Below are 26,415 nucleotides of genomic sequence, written 5' to 3' on the forward strand. Positions count from 1 at the left end.
TTCTTCGACACTGTTGTTCATTTTTTGAAACTCCACTGACTTCTTTCATCAAATTAAATTACAACTCAAATACAAAAAAAAAAAAAAAATCTGATGATTGCATATGTGACTGGTAAATTGTCCAGGGTGTATTTCATCCACGCCCAAAAGTGGCTGGGATTGGCTCCAGCACCCTGTGAACCTGAACAAGATAAGCGATAAAGAAGATGAATGAATGAATGAATTATATATATCAAAATAATTGATTGAGGCATTTTTTTTGTAGTCAAAATATAATTACTTTGGATGAATGTAATTGTATGTCCCAAATGACAGGAATTTAAACTTGTCTAAATAGCTTCTCATTTGCATATTTAGTTACAAATTAGGTGATGACGTCATTTAAAAACGATACATTGTTGCCAACTCTCCCGTCGGTAGCGTTCTAAATGACGTCATCACCTACTCAGTAGAATATTATGGAATACATTAAAACAGTGATTAGGAAAGGTATGATATTTAAAGGAAAACAAATTCGATAAGGTCATAAAATAAGTAAAATCTATCGTTTAGTGGAAGGTTCAAGTAAATTATAGTGTTGTAAGGTCTGATTCTAAACAAATAATAACATATATTATTTTAGAAAGCAATAATAGTGATTTATTATTATTATTATTATTATTATTATTATTATTATTATTATTATTATTATTAGTAGTAGTAGTAGTAGTAGTAGTAGCAGTAGTAGTAGTAGTAGTATCTTTTCACCTGAAACCAATTTTTAAACTTCAATTCCCAGAATGCAAAGTAGATCTGGTCCCTGACTGATGTCGTCATCTCAACCAGCCAATCTCCTTCTGCTGTGTGGAACCGCGCGGAAGAGGGAAGTTCGGTTTGTTTATATCGCCGCACGAAGTCTCAGCGTTTGTCCCCAGAAAATACGGCGAATAAGTAAATGTAGATAACTACAGCTCTTTGAATGTGTGAGTATAACCGCTGCATGCTTTATTTCTCACGTCAGTACATATTTGAAGATCTAGCTGGAAGTGATCAGACTGTAAGATGTAAGATATTTCAAAATGAAATGTACAACATTTGTCATGATTTCACTGATCCGCGATATTGTTAGAGACACAGTGGCACTCAGCAGCAATAGTTTGTTGTTTCTTATGATCTTTAGGTGAAAACTATCCGTTTTAACAGTGTGTGACTGACATCTGCGGAATAGAGGAAACACTGGCATCCTGTGGTGAGATGCAGGTCTTCATGCGGGTGGCTGCGGTTTGAACAAACAAGACATTGGTTTATTTAAAAATTGTGAAAAAAAGCACTCGCAATCACAAAACTATATATGTTTTATGTTTGTATTTTGAGACCTACTCTCAAAGTATCCGGAGGGATTGAAATTGGATTCAGTTACTGGTGTTAAATAGTGAATCGACACTATATGTTGCCATTTGGAGAAAAATGTACCCCATCCCTTAAAAATAAACAAAAATAGCAACTTCACAAAAATATTTCACTAAAATGGAATACTGAAACCAAATGGAGCAGTTTCAAGAACTGATTCTGTTTTTTCATTATTGTGCTGCATCCTCACTTTATAGCATAGTAATAAAATGTATGTCAATTAAAAGCCTGCCACTTTGCTTATTGTATTGCATTTACATGATGCAAAACCACACAATGAATATAACTAGACAGAATACAGAAGAAAAGAGGACTTTTGAGTCTGATATTTGTGACAGGGTAGTCAAGTAGAAACCTGGTCTAAAGTGAACATGACAACTGACAAAGATACATTCAGAGGAGCAGATTGTTACCCTTTTATTGGCTTATTAAATAAGAGATAAAAACCTTGCTTGAAGGGCCCAAATATTCTACATGGGAATTATTTGTGATTTACTTGAGTGCATTTCAGAACTTGTACCTTTTAATTGGGAAATTAAGTTCATATGTACTTTATCATATGTACTTTTTAAGTATCTACGCTGCCACTAAGGGAAGAAAAAACTTTATTGCCAGTGTTTTTATTATTTTTTTTTTTTATAGTGAGCAGTGAATAAAGGAATGGGCAGCATATTAATCAATTAGGGTTGAGTTGGTTACACTAAAGATAAATGAACATTTCTGGACTTAGATACTTTATTATTGTAATTTAATATGTGCATAATTACATACCTGAAACAGAAGGAAATTAAATTTGTCAGCTGTCTGCACAAAAATATCCAAATAAACAAACATTTATAATTATATTATTTAATGCACTGAAAATAGCAGAATATTAAAAAGAAAGCTACATTATATAAAAGATTCGCAGAGGTTAGGTAAATGTAAAATAAGCCACAAATACAAATTACACAAACAACAAAAGCTAAGTTGGTGAAGATAAAGGCCACTGTTTTACAAGAAAATTCATAATGATCTCTTGACTCAATTTCTGTATTTATCCATCTGTCTCCTGCCCCATCGTGCCGCACATGAATGCATCTTTATTTGTTATTAGTTAAACCAAACATCTCTTTTTCTAACAGTTTCTCTGACTGAATTTACTTAACTCTAATGTATTCTAGGTGTTCTCGAATATAACACACTAAAGCATACTAAAGTAAATTTGCAGAAAGTGATGTTTAACTGATTTGATTATACTGAAATAACGTCAACAGTCACATAATTTGAACGGCAAACTGAGCGAAACCCAAAGTCCACAAACTGAGTTTAACAAATCTTCAAAGATAATATTTGAGCAGTCACATCTCGTTCCTGCTCCCGAAAATGTTCAGCCAACTTCAGAGCTGCTGACCAGTGTGTTTGTACACAGACGTGTGTTATTCTACTTGTATGACATGGGTCTGCACCATTAACCCGTGGCACTATATGCAGCTGCATATATATATAGTGCTTGTATCTTTCTTTGCGATTAAGATTGTTGGCGAGAATGTCTCCTGTAAGGCATTCGGCATGAGCTCTTTTCCACCTTTGCTGCAAAACTGAGCCCCGAAGACACAAGTCAACAAGAGGCGTTTGTTCCTAATTTGGTCTGTTTTTTTTTTCCCTCCCCAAAAAATGAGTATTTATATATTCACATCAGTGAGCCATAGGGGCTTTCCAGCAGAGATGATGGCAAGACATTAAACAAATCGTGTGTAACGAGGTGACCATAAAACACAACCCTGTGGTGTCCCACACAGACCTGTCATTATGGCAAAAAACAACAAATACACACACACACACACACACACACACACACACACACACACACACACACACACACACACACACACACACACATACACGCACGCACGATTCTCAGCCTATATGCTGATATGAAACACATCCTTACACACACACACACCAGTTATCTGCCCCACATGGTTTTCTCCCAGTCTTCATAAAAGGTGAAGAATGTACTGTTTATTTCTCAGTAGGCAGTCGTGAATGTGTGGGAGAAAGCTTGATGGCTTAAAGGTTTTAATCGTTAAATTGCAGTGATAAGAAGTTAAGACAACCATATTAAAACACTTTTCCCCAATTTATTTTCTGCTTTTTTTTTCTCTGACATGTTATTGTAATAGCCACATGGAAAGTTGTGGTTGTAGATGTAGGCCACACATGCAGAAACGTCAGTATTCGATTTAAAAAAGTTAGTGGTGTGAAAGAAAGTGTGTGTGTGTGTGACAAGGACAGCCAGTAAGTAATACTAAATAATCAAAGGTTCAACAATGTATTTTTTCATTGATTTTCTGTTCATAAAGAATCCACTTTTTAAAGTTTATTAGAATAAAATTTCCCATCATTGTTTAAAGGATGATGCCATCTTCTACAGTTTTGGCAGGCAGTGCATAATGCATGGGCACTGCTGATTTTTATTTGTTGAGGTTATTGAGCTTGCTTCTCCCTCCAAAGGGCAGCAAAGAGAGCAGATGATATCAAGGGTCAGCCAAGTCCTTGCATAAAAGAATATACCGGTGTATATTGTAGGATGGTAGTGGTCTGTTTTGTTTGCTTCTGCCACCCTCACCAACCACTGCAGGTCCATTGTGTACATTATCTACTGAGGCACTTTATCTAGAGTGTGTATTTTGGAAAATAAGGTGGTTTCTTGTACATGAGACAGTTTTCAGATGATCAACAGTATAGTGAGCTTCTTTTGTACATTTGCATTTTGGGTTGTTGGCCCACCGTTTGCCTCGTTAGACTTTTATGACCACACAGCCACAATTTTCATAGTATCCTATTCTTTGGTTTTCCATCTTGTTCTTTTTTAGCACAATAGTATATCCTTTCTTATTTTGTATGCACATCCTCACCTAAAAACAATATTATGATATTTGATTTGTCAAAAGATTCGTATCTATGACCTGAGGTCGCTCCCTTGGCTGTGTATGTAACACTTCAAGAAATCATAACACTTAGTATTATATGTTGTGTGGATTTGATAGCGCCCTTATTGTTTGTCTATTCTAGGATCGGTCTCGGCTCCTCCGTCGGGTTTCCTGGACGAGCAGCCAAATGTCCGCGGTGCAGCCCCCCGGCCAGCTCCAGCATGCAGCAGAGTCCGTGCTGGATGTCCAGGGGATGCAGTTCTGGCTCGACAAAGCGGTGGCTTGGAGCCAGGCTGACGGCCCAGACTCGCAGAGAGACACCTGCCTGCACTTGAGCAGGCTGAGGGATTTCCTCCAGCAACTTCTCACACACATCCACAACATGGTGAGCAGATGTAGCGAAAGGCTGAGCTCACATGTGCGCGGCCAGTATTTTGTTGATGTTGTTGTCACATTGCAAGCGTGGCTCCGAGATTTATATTCTTGACACATTAAAATCATCTGTTCTTACTCGATAAACCCTGGATTTCCAATTAAAAGGTTTGCATTCACCAAAAGCCTCGTTTCACTCTCCCCACACCTAAAGAAAACAAACGAGAACCGCTAATCAATTAGGCTGAACATCTAAGCAGCCGTCTCATTAATGAAGCACCAAGTTAATTCAAACACAAGTAAGCATTGCACTCTTTCCCAAACACCAACACTCCGACTGGCTGTCCGAGCCAAGGCTTCCACAGAGAGTCCAGAGATGGCAACAAATGCTGCTCTGTGCTGTGCAGAGGTTGTGTGTGTCTGCCTGGCAGCACAGCAATGTTGAATTAGTCAGGTAATAGCCGCATTGGGACCTCGAGCGCTAACCTAATGTATCCCTATATCAGGTCCAGCAAATTTGGGAAGGGGCAGAGGACAGGGGGGCTGCAGTGCTGTGAGATTTCAGCGGTCCTGTGGTCGTATCAGCTCTTACCAGCTCGTTCTCCTCCAGACTTTCTGTCCTCCTGCTTTCATAACCTGATTTTTTTTTTTTTTTTTTAATTTTCTTCAGGGTCTTCTCTATTTCTCACATCAGGGATCTCTTTTCTAGTCAGTCTCACGGTGCCCCTGCAAGTTTTAATTTGCAACGGTCCACACATATGTTTTATTGTAACTCTTTGGTAATCAAATCAATCTCAGAGCCTCTGTGTGTCGTACTTTTGACTTTGTGTCTGCTTTGGCTGCGAGCTGTATATTTTTATAGATCATGAGCAGGCTGGGGTTTAGTTTTCTCTGTCTGCCTCATTCTCTGGTAGCATTGTTGAGGTCGTACGTCATGCAGAGGTGTCAGCGTATGTAGAATGATGGAATGGATACAAAGAAAGAGAACGGTATAGCCTAATTGGGCTGAAGTCTTTTTCTTTTTTTCTCTGGGAGCGGACTCGTAAAAGACCAGCTGAGGATAGCCTGCTTCTTGGCAGCATCTCGCATCCTTTGATGACTTTACAACTTTCCCGTGGCTTATGGTCTAACATGAGAAATACTCGAGTTATTGTTCATTTCCAGGTTTACACTTGGTTAGAGCAGTGAAGGATGTTTTCCCTCACCGTACTGCCTTTGGCAATGGGAAAGTGAGTCTTTAGGAAGTATTCCTTTTTTGCTTTCTGACAGAGGTGCCGGCTGAGACGAACAATACATCCCTGATATCTGTTCATTCGTTATAAAATTAGAACCAGAGGGTGTTTTCCTTTCTTTCCCCTTAGTTACCTTGACTTAACAGCTGGTTTGACTGCGACTGAGACAATCTAAATCAATCCATCTGTAACTTAAAGCTGTTTTAAAACTCGCTGGTATAAAATTTTGAAAATGACAGTTTACAGTTTTACAGGTTGTTATGTAACCACCTAAAGCAGCAGCAGGCAATTACTTTTCCCAAGGGGCGACATGATATGCCAGGCGTTCTACAAAGGGCCATATGTTAGATAGTTCTGGTGCTTTTGCTCCAAAACTGTGAAGTTCTTGGACTTTATTCTTCAGGATGTTCCCTGTGTGACGTGTCTTCCGTGACCTTCCTGAAGCCTTCACTTTTCACAAAGTTAAATGATTCTATGTCTTGTAACGTCATTGTCATAATGATCTGCATTATTTTGGGCAGACAGGATTCCACTGGCAACCATTGTAATCTTTGAGATGAATGCGTTTTTTCATTGTTTATATGCAAGTTTTTCACAGTCTAGCCTAACTTGGTTTCTTTTTCTGGCTGAAAAAGCTTCCAAACTGTGCTGGTTTTTGCAAGGGGATGTCTCCCCAACTCAAGCACAAACTACTCTCCACAAAAAGCATATTGAATTTTCATTTGACTTGACTCAGTAAGAACTTTGGAAGCTACATATTATCAAACATACTTCAATCTACCTCCTCTTTTGTTATTTTGTGCAATAAGCTACCATTATTAGTAAAGTTAAACAACGGACTCATCTACATATAGGCATGTATTGACTGTTGCTTTAAAACAGTCACATAATTCTGTATTGTTAGTTTAAATCCCTTTTCAATACAGTGAAACAGACTGATTTGGTCTGAAAAAATGGATGGAGACTATTGGGAATGTGACAGCACACTCTAGTTTATCTTATGTGCTTCCTATATTTAGTTTGCTCTTTATTGTTGAGGTCTGACTGATTGTTTACTCATCAATAGTAAAAGGCATAAGTGTTACTCCGCTGTTCTCCTTTACACCATCTATAAACTTGTCTCATTTGGCCCCTTCACAAGTATATAATCCGTCACTTCTGTCTGGCACGTCTGCAACAATCTAAACAAGATATCTCTTCTGAAAAGCCATTTATGATGACAGACAGCGATGACAAGGCTTTGATGCTCACTTCACTGTGGTCGTTCAGAATAATTAGCTCGTGTTATGATATTTCATTCTCCTGGGAACATTTCTGAACTCAGACAGTATTGGGTAGACAGTATTTTAAAGGGAAATTCCTTTTCAGTTCTGTAAATGCGCACACAGAACATTTTACAGGTGGACTGACGGGAATGCCAAGTGGGCGCTCTGTGTTACAGACTGCGGTGCTGGTGGTGTGTTGTGTCAAGAGAAACTCTGGCTTGTTACCATTGTGCTTCCCATTAATGTGATCTCATTTGATGAGTCAGGTGACCCCCCCCCCCCCCCCCAAATATCTGATGCTCTGTGTGAACCAAAACCTGAAGCTGATTTAACTTTGCAGTTTAGACTAATTCAAAACTTCTACATGTTTAATTTTTAGCATTTGTGATGGAAAAATTTCATTGCTAATGATCATTGTTGGATTTTTACTTCATTCAGTCAGGGTAGCTCATCCATCTTTGTCCAGTTAATAGTCCTCAGGTTTACTTCCAGCTGCTATTTCACATTTGACTGTGTGGGGTTTCCCAGCATTTGAGGCGTGGCTGTAGATTTTAATCACCTCAGAGATGAAATGTATAGTGAAGGCAGTTTATATGGGTCGAATAACAAGTGACTCTAAATGCACGTAAACATGATTCATGCACACGTGCAGACGCGCTTGTAAATTCAAGTCATGCGTCACGTCTTTGATCTGCTTCCTGCATCCCAACCCGGTCGTGATACTGTAAAAAAAAAAAAATAATAATAATAATGTATTAAGCCCAGAAAACTAATAAGATGGATGGAAAACAAGGTTTCTTCATCTGTTTATTGCAAAGCTTTTCTCCAAAAGTGAAGGCATCTGGTCCGGTCCGCTGCTTGACCTGAGAGCTGGTGTGTTCTGCCTCACAGCGGGTCACTGAGAGACAAGGCCAGAGCCAGTTCAGCTTTTATTTGAGTTGAAACAAAACATAGATAGTTTTAGGGTTCAGTTGTGCTGATCGTCAAGCATCCTAAATGGAAAGAGTCACAACACACACTGACCTTGTTTTTGTCATAAACCTTTCCGTGACCTTCTATTAACCACCAGGGGAAATGAGCTATTATCAAAACTAAAATGTACACCGACTCACGAATAATGGTTGCAAGCGCCAAGCCATAGCTTTAACCTTCCTGGGGTATTTTAATTGGCCATGAGGTAAAAAAAAAAAAAAAAAAAAATGCATGATCTGTTATTCTGCAGGATAAACAAGTACAGACACACATATACTTAATGTGTTCCAGAGTCCCTCTCTGGTGTGTGTTCTGTTTTCTGTATCTCTCACTATTGACACTATGGAAGGAGTTCTGACAAGACCAAAACACAGGAAACAAATGTGATGTGCGAACAATGTACTGTACACCTGTGTGTGTGTGTGTGTGCGTGTGTGTGTTATTTGGCTTCATTCCATTGCTCATTAGGTACAATTAGGTTTGTTTGCATCTCCTCGTGTTTAGTGTTAGACATGGTTGTTAATTTGAAAGGAAAATGCAGTAAAGGTTAAACTACAGACAGTCTCTACTTTGGTTACAATAGTGTGATTATATGGGTGTGTGTGTGTATGCTTTCCAAAGGTATTAAGATTTTAAAAAGTGTTTATGTCTGGTTGCATGCCCTTTTCTCTGTCTGTAAGAGCTCCACAGCAGAAACCATGCAGAGGCTGCCTCTCTTGGGCCAGTTCCTGGGTTACCTGTGCTGGAACCCGTTCGTGACTGCTGATGGTAAGTACACCCTCTGCACTCCATCAGAAGGGTTTCTGAATTGTTTAACAAATCTGTAGTGATGATAATTCTCGTGACGTGGTGTGTCGTGTGACATGTACGGGTGTATTGTCTGCAGGCTCGAGCAGAGGACTCCTGCTTCAGTGTGTTTTGGGGCTGCACTCAGAGCATCCCAGCAGTGCTGTGGAAAGAAAAGCCAACCAGTGGATTCGGGTAGGAAGAGGCTCTAACTATCAGTGTTTACACACACGTTCATACAATGTCATTTCTGTTGTTACAAGTTGTTGAGTTTATCAAAAAAAAAAAAAAAAAAAAAAAATCAGTTGTAACTCTGAGCCTGAACTATTAGTTTCTATGGCCTGATTAGTTCTGGATAGGCCTGACATACTGTTAAGTTGGCAACTACAGATCGTTCTTTTGCTAATACTTTTAAAAGTATCTCAACTGACTGCCTTTGGGCTGCCGAAGAGATTCTGTCTAATGTGTTTTTAATAGTAGTTTACACGCCAATGCTGTCTTTTCCCTTCTAATTGGGCATGGATGATGAATGAAGGAAGATTGAGCCTCCTGTTATGTTAACAGACTTTTCCCCCCCAAATCGTAAAGTGTATTTTGAAAGCAGATTGACTCTTTTAGTGTCTCTTCTCACCGGAGAAGGGTCAGTCTTTCTGTAACGTTCAGCCAAGCCTACTTACTGTGGGTGTTCTCCGGGCGCGCACACAAAAGAGGGAAAGACAACAGAGGGAAGAAAAGACTTTGCAAATTTCAACTTTGAGAGAGAGTTCACACAGATGGCCTATGATAAACAATGTGGAACCTTCACATTTTTGCCAGATTAACTGTGTTTTTGTATTCTTTTGATTAATTCTCATCTAATAAAACATCTTGCTAATTGAAACAGTGCCTTGAAAGTAAACCTTGATTTTTCCAGATGGTCTTTGACCCAAAGGAGGAGAAACGGAGTGCATGCGGTATTGTTAGCATCTGTGTCGGCGTTGTTTTTGTGTGGGCATATGTTTTCCTATACGAGGTATCATAGTGAATACATCAACATGTCGAACAGAAATAAACTGGTATTTTGAAATTGAATGAACGAATGATGTGACTGAAGACAAGTAGATGATGTTACTCTCTTTGTGTTTTGGGATTTGTTCTACTTTTTTGTTTGTTTTGTCACACTTGGTGAGCTGAGTCGATCAGACTTGGTTGATGGGTTGTTTTCAGTTTTACATAGCAGCAGCTACAGAATTACATTGAAATCACAGTCCTAAAAACTAGATATAAAGAAAATCAAAGAGCATTTATAAGACAAAAGGCAGTGAAAACATGAAAATAAACAGTTTAGAAAATCAAAATGAAGCTTATGAAAGTGCATTTAGAATAGTGGAAGTAGAATGATTAAAAGGAGTAATGTAAAATCATGAGAATGCTGCAATGAACCATAAAATTTGAGACAGTTTGAGGCAGACTTCAGTTCAATACACTCATAGCCACCTCTGCAGCCTCTCCTCATTGTCCTCATGCTGTCCTCTGTAGAAGCTTCCCCTCACCACAGAAATGATGGGAAGCTCAGCAAAACCATTCTACCACAGCTCGGTCTGTTTGGAGGAGTGGGGCCGATAAGTGGTCTTAGACCAGAGATGGTCTGTCTCCGTCTCCTCGTGTCTGCTTTGTGTTGGGCCGCATGTCCCGGAATTCAGAATATAGCCTTTTTTTGTGTGTGTTTGTCTTGTGTGAACTTACTACCAACGTTGTTTTCTTTCTGCCTTCATAATCACCTGATGCTGCAAATGTTCTTTTGTTTGTCTTTTTGACATGTTTTTGTGTGTCAGCTCAAATAGTCTCTGCTACTGCATATCGATTGTCACCCCATATATTTTTCTCATTAAGTTACAGTATTGCATGAAGTGTCTTGTCATTTTGAAATGTCTTTGCCCTTCCTTTAACCTCCACATCTGTGTGTTCCCACTGACTTTGATATATTCTGGGTACAGCCACATAGCTGCAGGCCATGTCAGATCGCCATTAACTCAATTGGTGTGTTTTTCAACATCCTGTAGAAGCAGAAGGGGACCACACAGTGCAGCTGTAATATAGCATGATGTTTGAGGAGATGACAGATGTGTAAAGCATGACAGTGTAATATTAGAGGCCCAGAAGATGGACCGTTTGATAGTTTAATCTTTGATGTGTATCTCCAGCAATTGAAAGAGGGTGAACCACAGGTAGGCCCTGGAGCCACTGTGGCTGCTTTGTAGTTTTAAAGCCTTTTCTGACTCTTTCCTCATAATGGACGCTATAATTTGTTTTTTCATGCGAAGTTTAAAGTGCCTCAGTGGTGATAATGCTTTATTCTTGTTCCTCTCAAGTGTTACTGCCCAACTGTATGCAGTCATGTTTTTATCAGCTCTTTTTGTATCACACACACACACACACACACACACACACACACACACACACACACACACTGCGTTCTTCAGAGCTGCCAGCTGTTTTTGGACACTGACAATTACAAGGGAGTTTTATTTCATTTGGATGATGATTTATTATATTTAAATTTTGTACCTAACTGTACTGGTAATAGGACTAAGAGTGGCTCAAAAGTCCTGATGAGCAGAGTTAAAACAAGGATCCACACGTCACCGAGTATGGCGCAGCTGGGGCCCCACCCTGGAGCCCGGTTCAGGGCTGGGGCTCAAATGCGGGCACCTGGTGGAGCTTTGCCATGGGGCCCGGCTGGGCTCAGCCTGAACGGGTGACGTGGAATATTATAAATTCTTTGGATGGTTCGTCCAAGATTATCTTTCCATGTCGATACTTTAACACTCATTTCTCTCTCTTGCCATGGCTGTTTTCACCATCTGAGGCCATACTTCGGACTTTCATTGGTTTTGGGCGGATTCAGACATAACTGAGTAATCGGTAATCGGATCTTTTAAATCTTAGATTTATAACCTAATAATTTTCTGGTAGCCCTGTGTCCTTTGCAGCTTTCTGCGAGAGAAAAATGACTTTCACTCCAAATTATTTGCCCTTCATCCCATTCCCTCTTCATCACCACACCCTTTTTCGCTTGCTGTGTTTCCAGTCTCTCTGATTTTCCTCATAACCAGCTTTAGTTTCCCTCTCATCCCCCTGCTCCGCCGTGCCCGCTTACCAAGGGTGGGATAAGTGTGATTGGTTGTGTATGCACTCAGTGTGCAGGGTTTGAGGGCTCTCAGATGGTAGTGATTGGGGTTGTTTTGTGAGACTATGTGGAGGGTAAGCATTTTAGTGTGCTGTAGGGCCCGGCCAAGGAAACCACACAGCTCCACCAGCAGCTCTGCGGCACTCCTCTCTGCTTTGAGTTTCATTTTCTCTCATTCCCTCACAGCATTTTTCATCTTCCCTCTCTTACTCCATATTGCATCTCTGTTTTTGTCGACTCTCGTCTCTCACTGATCCACCTTTAATCTGTTGTTTAAGAGGGATTTGTACTTTTTGTGTGTGTGTTTTTGCTGCATAGCTGTTGTAAAATGAGATATGGGAAGATGTGAAGCTGTGGCTGTTTCTGTTGGACCACACAATTCAGTTTTTAACATCTAGTCTGCTTCGTGGTGGAACATAGAGGATTTTTTTTTTCTTTCCGATGTTTAAAGCCATCCATTTTTTAATGTTGAGGTTTCTGGGTTTGTGCAGCTCTTCTGAGCGTATTCCACTGAAGAAAATTCCTGTCTGAAGTTCAGCAGATTAATCATATGACCAGTGAAGACTGTATGGCCTTGTATGAGGGTTTTAATGATGCTAACATTTAAAGTAAAATAAATCAGTGTTTCTCGTGTCCTTTTTGCCAGAACATTTTTGTTCTTTTGACTGAAAAAGTTGTGCTTTTGAGGCTTTTCTCCTTTTCTGTAACACGCACATTACAGTAAAAGTCGAGCACGCTCTCTTTTTGTTCCTTCATTACAACCCGTGTTTTTTCACAGATGAGAATCAGCTAAGTTTATTAGTCTGGTTTATCAGTGTATGATGAGGCCCCCTTTTAAAAAACTCTTGTAAAACATCAAGCCTCTCTGTAACAAAGAATGTTAATTTCTGAAGTTGCTCATATGCTGCCCATACATTCTCACTTAGTCAAATACCTTTTCGCCACTCATGTGGTTCAAATGATGTGATGCCAGCGGAGTCATCCTGTATTCCAGTAACTCATTAGCTCTTATGGATCGTGGGATTTGGGGCATATTGTATTGAAGTCTTGTCCACTGCTGTACATATGAAGTGCCAATGCTGGTAACACTCGTGGTGTTTTCTGCCCCCTACAGAAAACGTTGTGCCAGCTCGCTACAGAAGAAGACGAGTTTGCAATTCAGGTTTTTATGAAGCATGTGAGCGTGCCACCTAAAGAGTACCATCTCCAAGTCTTGAAAAAGGTATTTTCTCTTGTTTAATTTTTTTTTTTCAGTTTGACTAATTCGTTTGAGGTGTTTGTATGGAGTCTGACTGTGTCAGCATCCTCTGGGAAAAAAAAAAAAAATAATGCTCTCTTCTGTATTTCAGATTGTTGCACAGCTGCAGGAAAACATTGGAAAGAGCTGTGGTTCTTTGAGCAACGTAAATCGAAGGTAAACAGAAACATCACACAAAAGTAGAGCTGCAATATTAATGTTTAATATAATAATTAAGAATAAAAAATTAATAAATAGTGTCTCAAAAAGTATCATGTTTTCCAAGTCAACACAGACCTAAAAAATTTAACGATGACGTAGAAGAAAAAAAAACTCAAATGCTGGAACCCTGGAATTATATGTTATCAGTTGTCTCGATAGATTATTAATAATTGCAGCTCATCAAACACACTGACCTCAAACCTCAATCTCCTCCAATGTGAAATTAGCTTTTAGAATGGTGGGTTCTGCTGGATGCTGTTGACCGAGTCCAAATCATCAGTGTGGTATTTAAAAAGATAGCTGGACTTCATGTGAAAAGAGCCAAATGCATAATTTGGTTCCCAACTTTTCCCATTCTAATATAAGTTTTGTTCATATTCCGCTTAAAATGCATTTCTTCCTGCAGCTGCTCATGTGACGTTGTTCTGGCCACATCGGACGCTTGTGTCCCCCTGGTCACTTATCCTGAGGCGTCTCCTGTCGTCAGTGCATTGCTGCAGCGGCCAGTGACTTGTGTCAAAGAAACTCTGAGTGAAGACTTCCTGGAAGCCCTGAGCTCTGCCTCTGCAAGGTAAGTGGATGTTAAACACCGAGACAAAGTCAAAGATTCTGAATCAACTTGTGAGACATTTGGTTTGTGCGCATATTAATGAGCCGTGCTGTTTCAGTGGCAGTCTGTCGCTGGAGGGCCCGGCCCTCGTCTCTCTGTGGCGTCGCAGCCTGTCCAGCCTGGAAGGGGCCGTGCTCGATCTGATGGAGTCCTCCGTCGCAGCAGGCTGCACGCCTCAGATACGAGAGCAGCAAGTAGCGCGTTCACTGCTGGTGGGTAGTTTTCTGTTTTTAATCACAACCTCGTTGTATGTATTCTCATCAGAAGCAACGGTGGTTATGCAATATATTATATATACTTTATATCTTCTTTCATAAAAACAGTGGACAATTGTTTTTGAATTGTATTGTATTGTTTTGGATTAATATAAACTGAGTAGTCATTTTTATTGTGTGTGTTTTTTTTTTTTTTGTTGATAAAAACCACATATTCACCTCATGAACAGCGAGTATAGCAGAATCATTGCCATATTACGATGATCTTTTCGTCTTGTTTTGTGACAGTTGAGTAACTTTAGACGGCATTACTTGGTCCTGACTGAGTGGAAGTGAACTGAGCAGAATGTAGTTTTGTTGCACTTTGACTTTTTCTGCTGTTCGTCTGTTGCGTGAATTGGCAGTGTGTGAAACTGTCAATAAATGGGTGAAATACTGCTGCTTGTAAATGGCTTTGTTATGCACAAAGTTTGACTCATCTGCCCTGAATTAGGAGTCTCACATCAGAAATCTCTGCACGCTCCATCTGTGTTTCGCTCTACTCTGAACTGTTTTGTAAACTGTGATAGCAAAACTGGTTAAATGCAGGGCTCGTTTTATTGTTAGGTATAGAGTTGTGCTGTTTTCATATTGCTTCGTTCTTGGATGCTTTCCACCTGCTCTTTCGGTGCAGCGTGTGGCTAAATCACACCATTTGGCTTTGCTCTGCATGCCTCTCACATCATTTGGCAAGCTTTGAGCCTCATCTCACATCATTTGGCCTGTGACACACGGCCTTCCCTGCCTTCAATAAGTGCTGAACTTTCTGACACTTGAGTCTTTGGCAACTGCCCACATCACATTACTTGGGATCACTCCCAGTCCAAAGGCCATTTTTGATTAGAATCTAATTTTGTGCGATTATTAAAGATGCTGCCCTCGTTACCGCAGTGCAGTTCGCTGCAGTTTCCGAAACCTGACTCACAGCGACTGCTTGCTCATAATGAAGTCAAAGCTTGTTTGGCAAAACTGCTGTGAGAATTTACGGGTAAGAATATAGTGTTTGAACGTTGAGCTTGACTGTTCACAAAATCTTTGACAAGACTCTGAAATCAGATCCAGAAACGTCTGCTGGAATGGAGACCCGTCTCTGAACTGGATGAGTTGTGTCCTTATTGTTTGTACCAAGTGTCTGTTCCCTGAGGGAATAAAGAGAACTGTGTGCATGTAATGGACGACACCCTGTTTACTCTCAGTTACTGATTACTGATTTGGTAGTGCTAAATGTCAATGAAATTCCAGTCGGAAATTAAATATACCTGCCATTCTTCAAAGTGAAGTTTGTCAGGAGTGATGGTCCACTTGAGCTGTAAGACACACTCTCTCCGTTTATGAACTGCTCTCAAACATTGGGATGGAAGGGCGCATGACGATAGAAATGACTAATACTGTGTGTAAAAATGTTTTAATCCATCTCACTGACCTTGTTCTAACTGCTGTGTTGGAAAGAGGAGCTCTGTAAACAAATGAAGTAACTGCCAGAGAGACGGAGAGCAATCACTGACTGTTTATTTTCCTGTTTTGTCAGTGATTTACAGTTAAATGGAAATTTTGAGAAGCCCTGCGCCAATACTAATGTAAAGAATTGTTTTTAATTTCATTTTCCAGCAGAGGTCACGCTCATTTCTCTTCGCTTGAAGTCAGCAAAGCCCGTTAACCTGTTTCAGTTTCACGGAAGTGTCTTCTCGTATGTCTGTGTGTGTGTGTGTGTGTGTGTGAGAGCGCATAGCGTGAGGCGGGTGAATGGGACTGGCTCGTCTCATGTCTCGCCTCCCTTTCACTCACTGGTTTAAAAACTGCAATCAAAAATGGGAAACATGAAATTAAGCTCACATTCCTCATTTCGACTGGGCCCAACCCCCCCCCCCCCCCCCCCCCCCCACCGTGATCCAGTGCAGCGAGAGACGCAGGCCCAAATAACAATAAACACTCACTTCCTGGGCCTGACTGCCAAAAACAGGATGTTTTTTGCGTGGTGTAATTGACCCTCCTTGAAGTGTTAGTGGTAAGGTACGAAGGAGGACGCGGAGAAAAACCCATCTGTTTCCACTGGGGGGGGGGGGGGGGGGGCAACCGTGACAGATCACATGCAAACTATCATGCAACCCACATATGCAGATGTACACTGTTATACGTAGAACTGATGCCAACATATTTCTGACGGCCGCGCCAACACTTTCAAATGAACACTTTTGTTATTCTTTTTCGATAAATCCTGTCTATTCAGCCACGACGGCAAAATGAAACATACCACTCAAATATGGGAATGAATGCAGTTTGCTTTTTCAGTTTCAACCTTGTAATGTCTCCGGGTAAACACTTGGTGGGGCTTGTTGTTCTGTGATTGTCATCATCCGGCCGGCTGTCACCCCGCTTGTTTCTTATTGACCACATTATCAGTCACATATTCCACATATCTTTGACTGGAACATTAAATTAAATAAGCAGAAACTTTCATTACATTTGCATGTCTTCACCTTTTTAGTTCTGCCATATTCTGCACGAGGAGATCCTGCAAGGTGCTCCACATGTCCGTGTGTATGTTGTGTGTTGGAGGGAGGGTAATTAGAGACCGGGAGATATGAGCAGTGCAGCTGTTAAATGTTTGTGCTTGGGTGTTTTAGAATGTGTTAAATCTGAAACACATGATGCGTTTGCATTAGGAGGAGATGGGAAACGAAGTGTGAGTGTGTGAGGGCAGGCCTGACAGGTGACAGAGTGAGAACGAGGATAGATTGAGACAGGCGAAGTGCAACAGTGACACCAAGTGGCACATTTTCAAATGTGATTTATGGGAATACTGTGAGTGGTAAACAGTCGCCTCATGTCAACTATGTCACATTAATGCCCCCATAGAGAAGTTTTAAAGAAGGAAAATATGCCTTATGTGGCTTCATAAATTTGGAAAATTGCATTAACTTGACTTTGTTTATGTGTTTCAGCCTAAAGCCTGTGCAGTGCATTTCCCCATATTCTTGGTGGTGAGCGACATCTTCAGGTGAGTGTCTGGTCCAGCTTTCTGTCACTTTGCTTTTTGCCACTGTATATTACATGTTAACCACTAAAATGCATCTTCCTGGGTGTTTCTTTATAAAAGCTCTCGACGTGTTGCATTGTGAAACACAACTATTGTGTTTCTGATCTGTTTGATTCTATGTGTATTTCTGGCAGATTCACCCTTAAGCAAGCTGAGAGAAGCGAGAGTCTGAAGTCTCTCATACAAAGCTTCACCAGGTGTTTTCTGAGGGAAACGTCTCTGCTGCAGCCTCAGGTAGTCGACTTTCTGTAAACAACCAAAAGTACAGTCCATTTAAGTAGAAGATCAGATATATTTTTTCTTTTTTTCAGCTAAATATTGCACAAATTACAATAGCATTTTACATGTGAAAGTTTTTCTTCACCTGTTCTGAGTGTAGAAAATAATGAAAAAAACATTTGAATATAATCTTCCAAGAATAAACTTTATCTTTTGGTTAGTTCTTCCACAACATTAAGCAGGCTGTCATGTTAAATTAAGAATAACAGCAATTCTCTTAAGAGAGAGAATTTTTTTTTATTCAGTGCTCATCAGATCGATTAATTTCCTGTCAGGTCTGATCTTTTCAGCTCCAGTGTCTAAAACTTTAAAAGTGCACTGCTTATGCCTTTTCAAAAGTTTTCATCTTTAACATTTAGACATTTTGAGCCACAAACAGGGATTCATTCATTCACTCTAACACATTTCAACATATCTGTGTCTTTCTATGTAATGATGATTTATCTTGTTCTGTGCATCTTTTAGTTCAGTTTTTTCCCTTCCCCCCTCTCATAACCAGTAGATGGCAGTGCAGCCCCCCTAGTCTTAATGGCTAGAGTCACACTGCACTAAACGTTACCTATTACACGCTACATTACACATTAGCATCTACTGTATCACCGTTACGCAGTCTCCCATTCAAAATGTCATTTTTTTTCGGGCTTCTCAGGCTCGCGGTGATATATGAGATGAAGGGAAGTGCGCTCGGCAGCGATGCAGCTGAGGAAAAAAAATCCTGCTTTGTCTTGTTTCAGATGAGTGTACCTTTGAAGGCCTTTTTCCCACAGTCACCCCCCAGCCTGCTGGCTCCCCTCCTGACCTTGCCTTCAGGTCAGTGTGCTGTGTGACACAATGCACAAACCCCGTCTTATAAGTCATAATGGCGTCGTGTATTCTTTAACAGTGTGTAAATAGTATTTGTGCTGCCACCGAATGAATGACCTGCCTTGTATCTTGTTCTTGCTAATCAATAATAGTTAAATAATAACTGTAAAACATAGAAGTTGGGGTTAAAAAGAGTGTAGATGATTCTTGTAAAATCTATAGAAGTTTAATGACTTACACTTTTATTGTGGGCTGTTTTCATTCTGAGCAAGTCAAACCATTGCTCAGCTTACACCAACGCAGTAATGCCCTAGTTCTAGTTTTCTACTATAAATAATCCCCTTTAAAAAAGAAAAAAAAAAAAAAACAACTTGAACTATATTGGATTACCCGTGTTTATGTATGGGAATCTTTACCGCTCAGGAGACGCACCGCAGGTGAGCGCATGACTACAATGCAGCAGTGCTTATCAGTGTGTGCCCAGACTGGCCTGTAGGCAGGCATGATTTACATGAATGGAGCCATTTAGGGACACACTGGAGCCCGGCCAGAACCCACAGTTAATTATTACTGTGCATGTGTGTGTGTGTGTGTGTGTATGTGTGTTTGTGAGTGTGTGTGTGTGTGTGTGTGTGGTGACAGGCAATTTTTTTATACGGGACAGAATGGTAATGGTCCTGCGAAAAGTACATGATTTGCGGTTTCTCTCCTGAATTGTGCTCTGTGTGGGGAAAAGCTATAAATTTGTACGTTTACAGTTGTATTGTTAAAACCTGCCCCGGGGGAAAGAATGCCAAGATCAAGATGGCGAGCATTTGAAATATTTGTGGAAGTTTGTTAGTCGAGCTGAAATGTCAAGCGAGGTGGCATGTCTCGTGCAAAAAATTTGGTTCGTGGGCAGAAAGTTATTTTCCTGAATGTGACAAACACCACTGTGGATCCAAAGGCAGTTAAAAATAATTGCTAGAAAACAGGAGGACGTAATTGCAGGTGATTCTGCTCTGCCTGGAAAACATAGGCGCCTGATGTCTGTTTCATCTCTGATGTACTTTAAAAATGACGAAGAGCAAATGGGAGATTAAAAAAAGACAAACCATTCATGTTTCCTGAAGTCTATTAAAATATGATCAATACACCTGCAGGCGCAGCTCAAATAAACTGTAGTTTACTTCAGGTGTCTTTAGTTTAAATCACTTTGATTTAACATTTGGAAAGTCCTGCAAAAGCAGAAAGCAGCAGCCGAAATCTTTAATTTCTAACTGAAACTTTCATTAAAAATGGAGCTTCACTGTCATATTTGTACTAAAGTACTTAAAGTATTTGTTTGACAGGAATAAATTAGAACTGAATCTAACCTGAACTTACACTGTGGTGATTGTCAAAGAAATAGTGATGCAATGATACAGATAGGTGGGACTGACATTGTAAAAACTCATGAAAATGTAATTTTTCTGTGATACTGGATGAAAAACTGAAGAGGAAATCTCAAGTGAAACACGTAGAAAACAAACCGTCACCAAGCATTACTCTGCTCAGTAAAGCAAAACACTTTCCGGACCACAGTTCACTTCACATCCTCTTCTGTTCCCTCATATCACCATATTTAAATCACTGTGCAGAGATTTGGGACGATACTTGCAAATGTACAATACAGTCACTGTCTGCACTGCAGAGAAAAGGCCAAAAGGATCATTCACAACACTGGATACAGAGATCACACAAACCTACAAGTCTCACCGTCCAAAAAACTCCAAATTCACTGGTCTGGTTCATTTTCAAACAGCACAAATCGTGTTGCAAAGCATCAAATATCCTACTGTCAGAGAATATTTAGATAGTGGTGGATATAAATTAAGGAGGGGAACTACATTTCAAACATCCATGTGACTTTAAAAGACATTTAGTATTTCAGTATGTGGGGTGAATCTGTGCAGCAGACTGGCAGGGGAGCTCAGGCGCTGCCCAACCATGAAGCAGTTCAAACAACAGCGCAAACAAATGCTGTTCTGAAAGTACAGGGAGGAGGAAGGACGGAACATACGCTGGCTGTTTTTATTTTTTTGTTTTTGCATTCAGTTTATTTACTTGCTGGTTGATTTCTTTGCTTTGTTTTTTTTTTTTGGTTGTTTAAGTTCATGAAAGTTCATGAGTGTGTGATTGATTGAGAGAAAAAAAATGCAAACAGACTGACTGGAGAGTGGGTTCATGCTTCTCTCTATTCCTTTTCCAGTTTGGTTTCCATTTGCACTGCATGCACTGTACTCATTATATTGTTTTTATTTATTTAGACTTTATTCCTTGCAGGTCATCTTAGCTTCACATACAGAATATTAAAGATGTACTCTGAATGAACAAAATGCTGAAAACGACTTCTACTTCTTAGTTTCTTTGTCACTTTTTTGATTGAAAAGAACAAAAAGCAGTTACAAATCAATAACAAATGTCAACTCCGGCTCTTGAAGACCGAAACTTTAGCTTTTCATTCAGCGCATAAACTAAATGCCTGAACAAATAGCTGGTACTGTGGGCTGCAGCTCTTGGAGAACTGTGTCTGCTGGATGAACTTTTTGGTCCAAAGCTGGATGTAGTTTCATGTTTACAGCTCAGACTTTGGACAGTGGCATCAATCTTCTTATCCCATTTGTGGAAAGAAGAGGATTAAATGTACTTCCCCCTAATCTCCAACAATTATTTTAAGACTCTTACTTGATTGCTGGCTTTGAGTTTAAGTCTAAATGCCGCTCGGTTGCAGAAAGTGCATAGCTGTGCTGCGAGTAATCACCCCGCCCGGGCTGTCTGGATGTGTTCTTGCAGAGATGCCTCGGGAGGCCTGGAGGAACCACCTGAACTGGCTCAGCCGCTCATTACAGAGACTGACAGAGGAGGGAGAGGAGGGAGACGGAGACGGAGACGGAGGCACCCGGTCAGAGTGAGAAAGGCCCGCCTCGCCGACAGAATGTGTTAATGCGTATCTGCTCCCACCACCCCACCGAATGCCTGCGCGGTGTTCTTTTTTTCCCATTAGCTGCTGTTAAGGGGGTGTTTAGTCAGGTTTTTTTTTTTTTTTTTTTCCTTTGCATCACAGCAGAGAGGTCCTGGAGCACCGTGCGCCTCCTCCAAGCATTCATTAGAGGCTGTTAGCTCAGGGAAGGAGAGAACCGTGGAGGAAACAATGGTTGGAAAGCCCACAGAGAGAGAGGAAGCAAGGCGGGAAGACAAAAAAATCAGCCAAGAGGGGGGATTTATTATAGGGAGAATGAAAAACAGAGTGGGTAGGTGTGGTTGGGTGCGTTTTTGATGAATAGAGATTAAGAGATGAGGAGGAGAAGAGCCGTGGCCGTCCCAGAGATGGAGACAGTTGACTCGATACCCCACAGCTGCGGTTTTTAAACAGCGCCCATTATCCTCGCCGCCGCTCCATTCTGGAGCTCCGTGCAACAAAAAAAAAAAAAAAAAAATTCCCAAAACATTGTAGCAAGCCAGCGGTGGGAAAGTAGAATGTTGTGTTGCTCCAAGCTGAGCTACAGCTGCCAAAGAACTGCCGAGTGCGACTGCTGTTCCAATGTGGAAGCCAGGGGGGGAAGAAGGGAGACGAGGAGAGCTCTAATGATGGTATTAAGCAACTCCAAGAGAGACGCATCCTGATCGCTCCTCTGACTCCCAGTCATTCTCTCCGCCGCAGCTGTTGTAGCTGCGCTCGCTCTCAATCTCACTTCACCGCGCTTCCGATTTCATACACAACAGCTCATTTTCTCTCTCCTTTGTGTCCGATCATCCTGAGAAATTCTTGAAAATATCAGGGAAAAAGTAACAATTACATTTAACACTTAGAGACTAATGAGTTAACAGCACAATTTTATTTCTTCCACTTTATATAAAATAGAACAAAATCTATTTGTTTCCTGCATTTTTGAGGTTGTGTTCTTCTCTATTAGTCGTTCCTAATCCATAATATGATGCTCTCCAAAATCAAGAACAGACCTGGAAACAATGATTGCTTTAAATTACAAGGTCAAATCAAGAAAAAAAAGCTTTCATTATTTCTAAAGCATCACAATACTAAGGTGATATTCTGTAAAAATTAGTTATTTAAATTTGCAAAATGGACTTTAAAGTTGAGACTGTTACTCACTGGCCTTGTTTCAAGGTTTTGAGGTGATAAAATATCAGTGTCCCTCAGTTTGATACCGCAGCTGTGAACAAACAAGAGTTCCAGGAAAACAGTGAGTCACGTGTCTGAAAGCTTTGTCTCACTTTGATCATCCCTTGTTCCTGTCAGTGGTGAAGAGAGCAGCCACTCGCCGTTCTACCTCATTATTTACGCTCTTATAATGCAAATTAATCCAGACACTTTGGGGATTACAGGAGTTTTTTTTTTTTCCTTTTTTTTTTTTGCCAACATGCCAAAAACAGATCGTGTGTGAAATATTTGGTTTCTGTTTTATAGTGGAGCAGCTGTCATGTCGGTTTGTCAGAATGTCTTTAAACACCTCTCCACCTCTCCTCTTAATGACCACGTTCTCCTCAGTTGTCAGACAAAGACTCGGGTAGAAATTGTCAGGCTGACATTTAACAGGTTTTTTTTTTTTTTTTTGTTCCTTTTTCATTTTACCAGCAGAGAAGAAAGTTTTACATTTTCACCCACAAACCTTGGAAAAACTGAGACTCGGATAGGTTAAATGCCAAACTATTAAAGTACTAAATCAGACCACCCAAACCACCTCAGTTTATAGATGTATAAAGCCGTTTACGGGACTGTTCGCCTGACAGACTCGTCTACCTCCAGCGCGATGTTTTGTTTGTAACCCACCATGGAGAGGCTTTCGACACAACGCAGATTCCTACAACAGCACATTAGGATCATATCAAGATGGAATTGTGTGAAAGTTTCTTTTTCAGTTTGTGTTTGAAGCTCAGACTGTGCACAGTGAAATCACAATACAATTTTGAGAATTTGATTTCATGGCAATGGAATTATCACAAATGTGCAACAAGTAAGAGCCTCTGTCCCATTTCAACTCTGAATACTTGTCAGTTTTGCAACATTTCGGTTTATTTTTTAACACACTTGTGGTACAAATGTGTACACAATGTTGAATCTTCTCTGTAGTTACTCGATCATCTCTCTGAAAAGTGCTGGGAGGCCACTGTAATGTTGAATTGTGACTTTCCTCTGAAGGGTTCAATCATTCAGCCTGTGTTAATGCAGCCTCTCGTCTTCGGCGTTGTTCCTCCTCTTTGCCCTGTAGGGGGCGCCACGCAGTGTTCGAGGCCTGGTTCCTGCTGGTCCAGTGCGCCCACTGGGTGCAGGTGGCCGTCCAGCTGCTGGCCACATCAGGCCCCGAGGACTGCGGCCTCCTCCTGTGGCTGCTGACCTTCTATCACCACCCCACCGACAGGTGGCACCACAGAGCCGCACAGCTGGTGAGGATCTTCTTAAAAAGGCTGTAAAGTCTCTTCTTCTGTAAAAGTGGCCACTTTGGACCATCTGCCTGTGACTTTGAAATGGACTGGCAGACCAGAGAAAGTCCCGGACGGCTTCCTGTAAAATCTGATGAGTCAGAACAACCTTGGTGATGATAAAAAAAAAAAAAAAAAACAACAAGAAAGCACTTAAGGGTTTGTTTATCGCGTGACCACAGCAAAAACAAGGAACTAATGGTGATGGGTGCAGCGACATCATTCAGCCACGTACAGAGGCGGACGGCGTGCTGTTTTGCCCGAGACAGGTGTGCTGTCGCCGGGAGCCACAAAGCCAATAAGAGAAAGAAGAATAACACATTAAAGAGTAAATTATGGATGAGTCCTCTCTGAGAGGGAGGAGGGAGCCGAGGGAGGGCAGCGGGGTGAAAAGGGTGATGTAGTATTGATTTCCCAGTGAACGTCTGGCCAGCTGTCCTGAGTTTCGTCTCTGTCTCCTGCTTGTCCGCCTCCTCTCATAACCCTGGAGACTCGCTGCTGTCGCCACCGCCGCCGCCGCCGCCATCCCCTCCCATTACAATTCATCTGGCTTGAGGTCGCTTCCTCCATCATCTATAAATTACCACTCTATTGATCTCCATTTTCAGGAAATGTACTTAAGGCGATGCCTCTTTAAACGTCTGAGTTTGCTCGGTGATTTGTATGCCCTCCCTGTCACCAGGTGCAGGCTGGGGAGGCGTGGGACCACCTGCTCGCTGTCTTCGTGGCCTCGCCTCACCCCGCTCCCGCCGACCGCCTGCGCTCGCTGGTCGCGCTGCTGTCGCCACGAGCTCGGAATCCACCGCCGCTGGCTCCGTCGCTGACCATCAGCCTCTTAGTTAACTTTGCAGTTTTCTGCCAGCTCCCGCTGAGCGCCTCCGCTGGGATTTTACAGACGGTGAGAAAACGTTTAGTGTGCTGCCTAACCCTAACCAACACACTCCCAACTCCAGAATATCTGTCTGTTAGGCTTTTGATCTTCACATCATTTAATTACAGAGTAGCTGAAGAATCCATTACAGGTTCTCATCATTTCCTCAAAGCTTTTCCTAATTGTCTGTTGTAATTTGACAACAGCTTCATGTTTGTTTGTTTTTTTTCATTTGTTTGGTGTGTTTCCAACAAATTACTATTAAATATGAAAGTGTGCCCTTGGTGCTGTTCTGTATGAGAAAAGCCGTTACATCCCATGTCCTAATAAGTTACTAATAATGAGCTCTCATGTTTTTTTTTTTGAGCTGTTGAAGTAATGCCGTCTCCCTCTGGTGAAGCTGCTTTGCCCTATTTACAGGCTGTAACTTGTGTGTGTGTGTGTGTGTGTGTCAGTCCAGGTGGTGGATCAGTCTGGTGTGGCTGATGAAGCAGCATGTGTTCTCAGCTCGCTGGAGCTCCGACTAAATGAAGGCGGCTGCTCATCAAGCGACAGGGTTCATCTCAGGATCCAGGGACTTCAGCACACCATAACACATAAGCATTCAGCGTGAAGCATTCAGCACGCCGCCTCAAACAGGTGAGAGCGCACGCACGCACGCACACACACACACACACACACACACACACAGACAGAAATCACACAGCAGTGAGCTCATCCTCGTCTCAGGGTTTTTCGAAGCACATTTGCGGAATGACAAATTGCTGCGCTGTTGTGCCGATATGCTGCGGAACAATGACAGGAGTGTGTCAAAACAACACGGCGAGGACAGATTATACGTCGAGGCTACAATTATACGTACGCGCACAAACACACACACAAACACAGCACCACTGCAAGGCCCACAAGGACACTCGAGCAGTGACAGATCACATTGCAAAGAAGCAGCAGCTCGTACAACGTGTCGCTGTCCTCCCACTCATATAATTGCCTCACAATATAAATCCTTCACGCTACACATGCTGACTGCACAGTGCAGATTCGGAGGGAAACCAGATGCCCGCCGGTTTTGTGTAACCGTAGTTTCTTGTTAAATGTTTTTGTTTGCAACACGTATTTAGAAATATTGAGATAATATGTCGATGATGATGTCTGTTCAAAAGATTGTCCTCGTAGGTGATTCTGGTAAAAACTAGTGCTAAGAAGTACAGGATTACCTGATATCAAAACAGACACATGTAACAAAAATGGAGATCACAAGGGAGCAATTTTATGAATTAGTTTCTGCTAAATATAAAAAAAAAGTCTTCAATTTGATCAGATCATTTATGAAGAGCACTACAAATGTTTTCTTATAGGAGACATTCAGAAAAAGAAAACTTTTTTTTAAGCCAAAATAAAACATCCAGCATCAACTCTGAGTTTGTGAACAAATATATATTTGATTTTTCTTTCATTGATTCATTGCACATAAAAAAGTTCAATCCAATAAGCGTCTGGGATATAAGATTCAGGCTTCAAATGAAAGTGGAGTAACAGAA

At 41.1% G+C, this 26,415-nt stretch overlaps 1 protein-coding gene across 2 annotated transcripts; it reads left to right on the forward strand.

The window, feature by feature from the left end:
• The first annotated feature begins 849 nt into the window (after positions 1–849).
• Positions 850–25,698, forward strand: fancc (FA complementation group C). 2 transcript variants are annotated; one of them, XM_030105105.1, is made up of 15 exons: positions 850–962; positions 4,447–4,689; positions 8,826–8,913; positions 9,032–9,126; positions 13,215–13,322; positions 13,450–13,514; positions 13,966–14,130; positions 14,228–14,381; positions 17,366–17,421; positions 17,595–17,694; positions 18,474–18,549; positions 21,358–21,472; positions 23,793–23,967; positions 24,686–24,901; positions 25,335–25,698. In XM_030105105.1, the coding sequence occupies exons 2-15, from the start codon at positions 4,492–4,494 to the stop codon at positions 25,485–25,487; spliced, it is 1,764 nt and encodes a 587-aa protein (XP_029960965.1). In that variant the 5' UTR covers positions 850–962; positions 4,447–4,491; the 3' UTR covers positions 25,488–25,698. The 2 variants fall into 2 exon arrangements, with proteins under 2 accessions (XP_029960965.1, XP_029960966.1); XM_030105106.1 differs by having other exon boundaries at positions 21,358–21,466.
• The last annotated feature ends 717 nt before the right edge of the window (positions 25,699–26,415 follow it).

Source organism: Salarias fasciatus, chromosome 12 (genome assembly GCF_902148845.1).
Source record: "Salarias fasciatus chromosome 12, fSalaFa1.1, whole genome shotgun sequence".
NCBI lineage: Eukaryota > Metazoa > Chordata > Actinopteri > Blenniiformes > Blenniidae > Salarias > Salarias fasciatus.

Excerpts from the sequence above, each read along its gene's own strand:
- fancc (XM_030105105.1), top strand. The coding sequence starts at position 4,492 with ATGTCCGCGGTGCAGCCCCCCGGCCAGCTCCAGCATGCAGCAGAGTCC. Across the intron at positions 8,914-9,031 it reads CCCGTTCGTGACTGCTGATG|GCTCGAGCAGAGGACTCCTG; the intron begins GTAAGTACACCC and ends TATTGTCTGCAG. Across the intron at positions 9,127-13,214 it reads AAGCCAACCAGTGGATTCGG|AAAACGTTGTGCCAGCTCGC; the intron begins GTAGGAAGAGGC and ends TGCCCCCTACAG.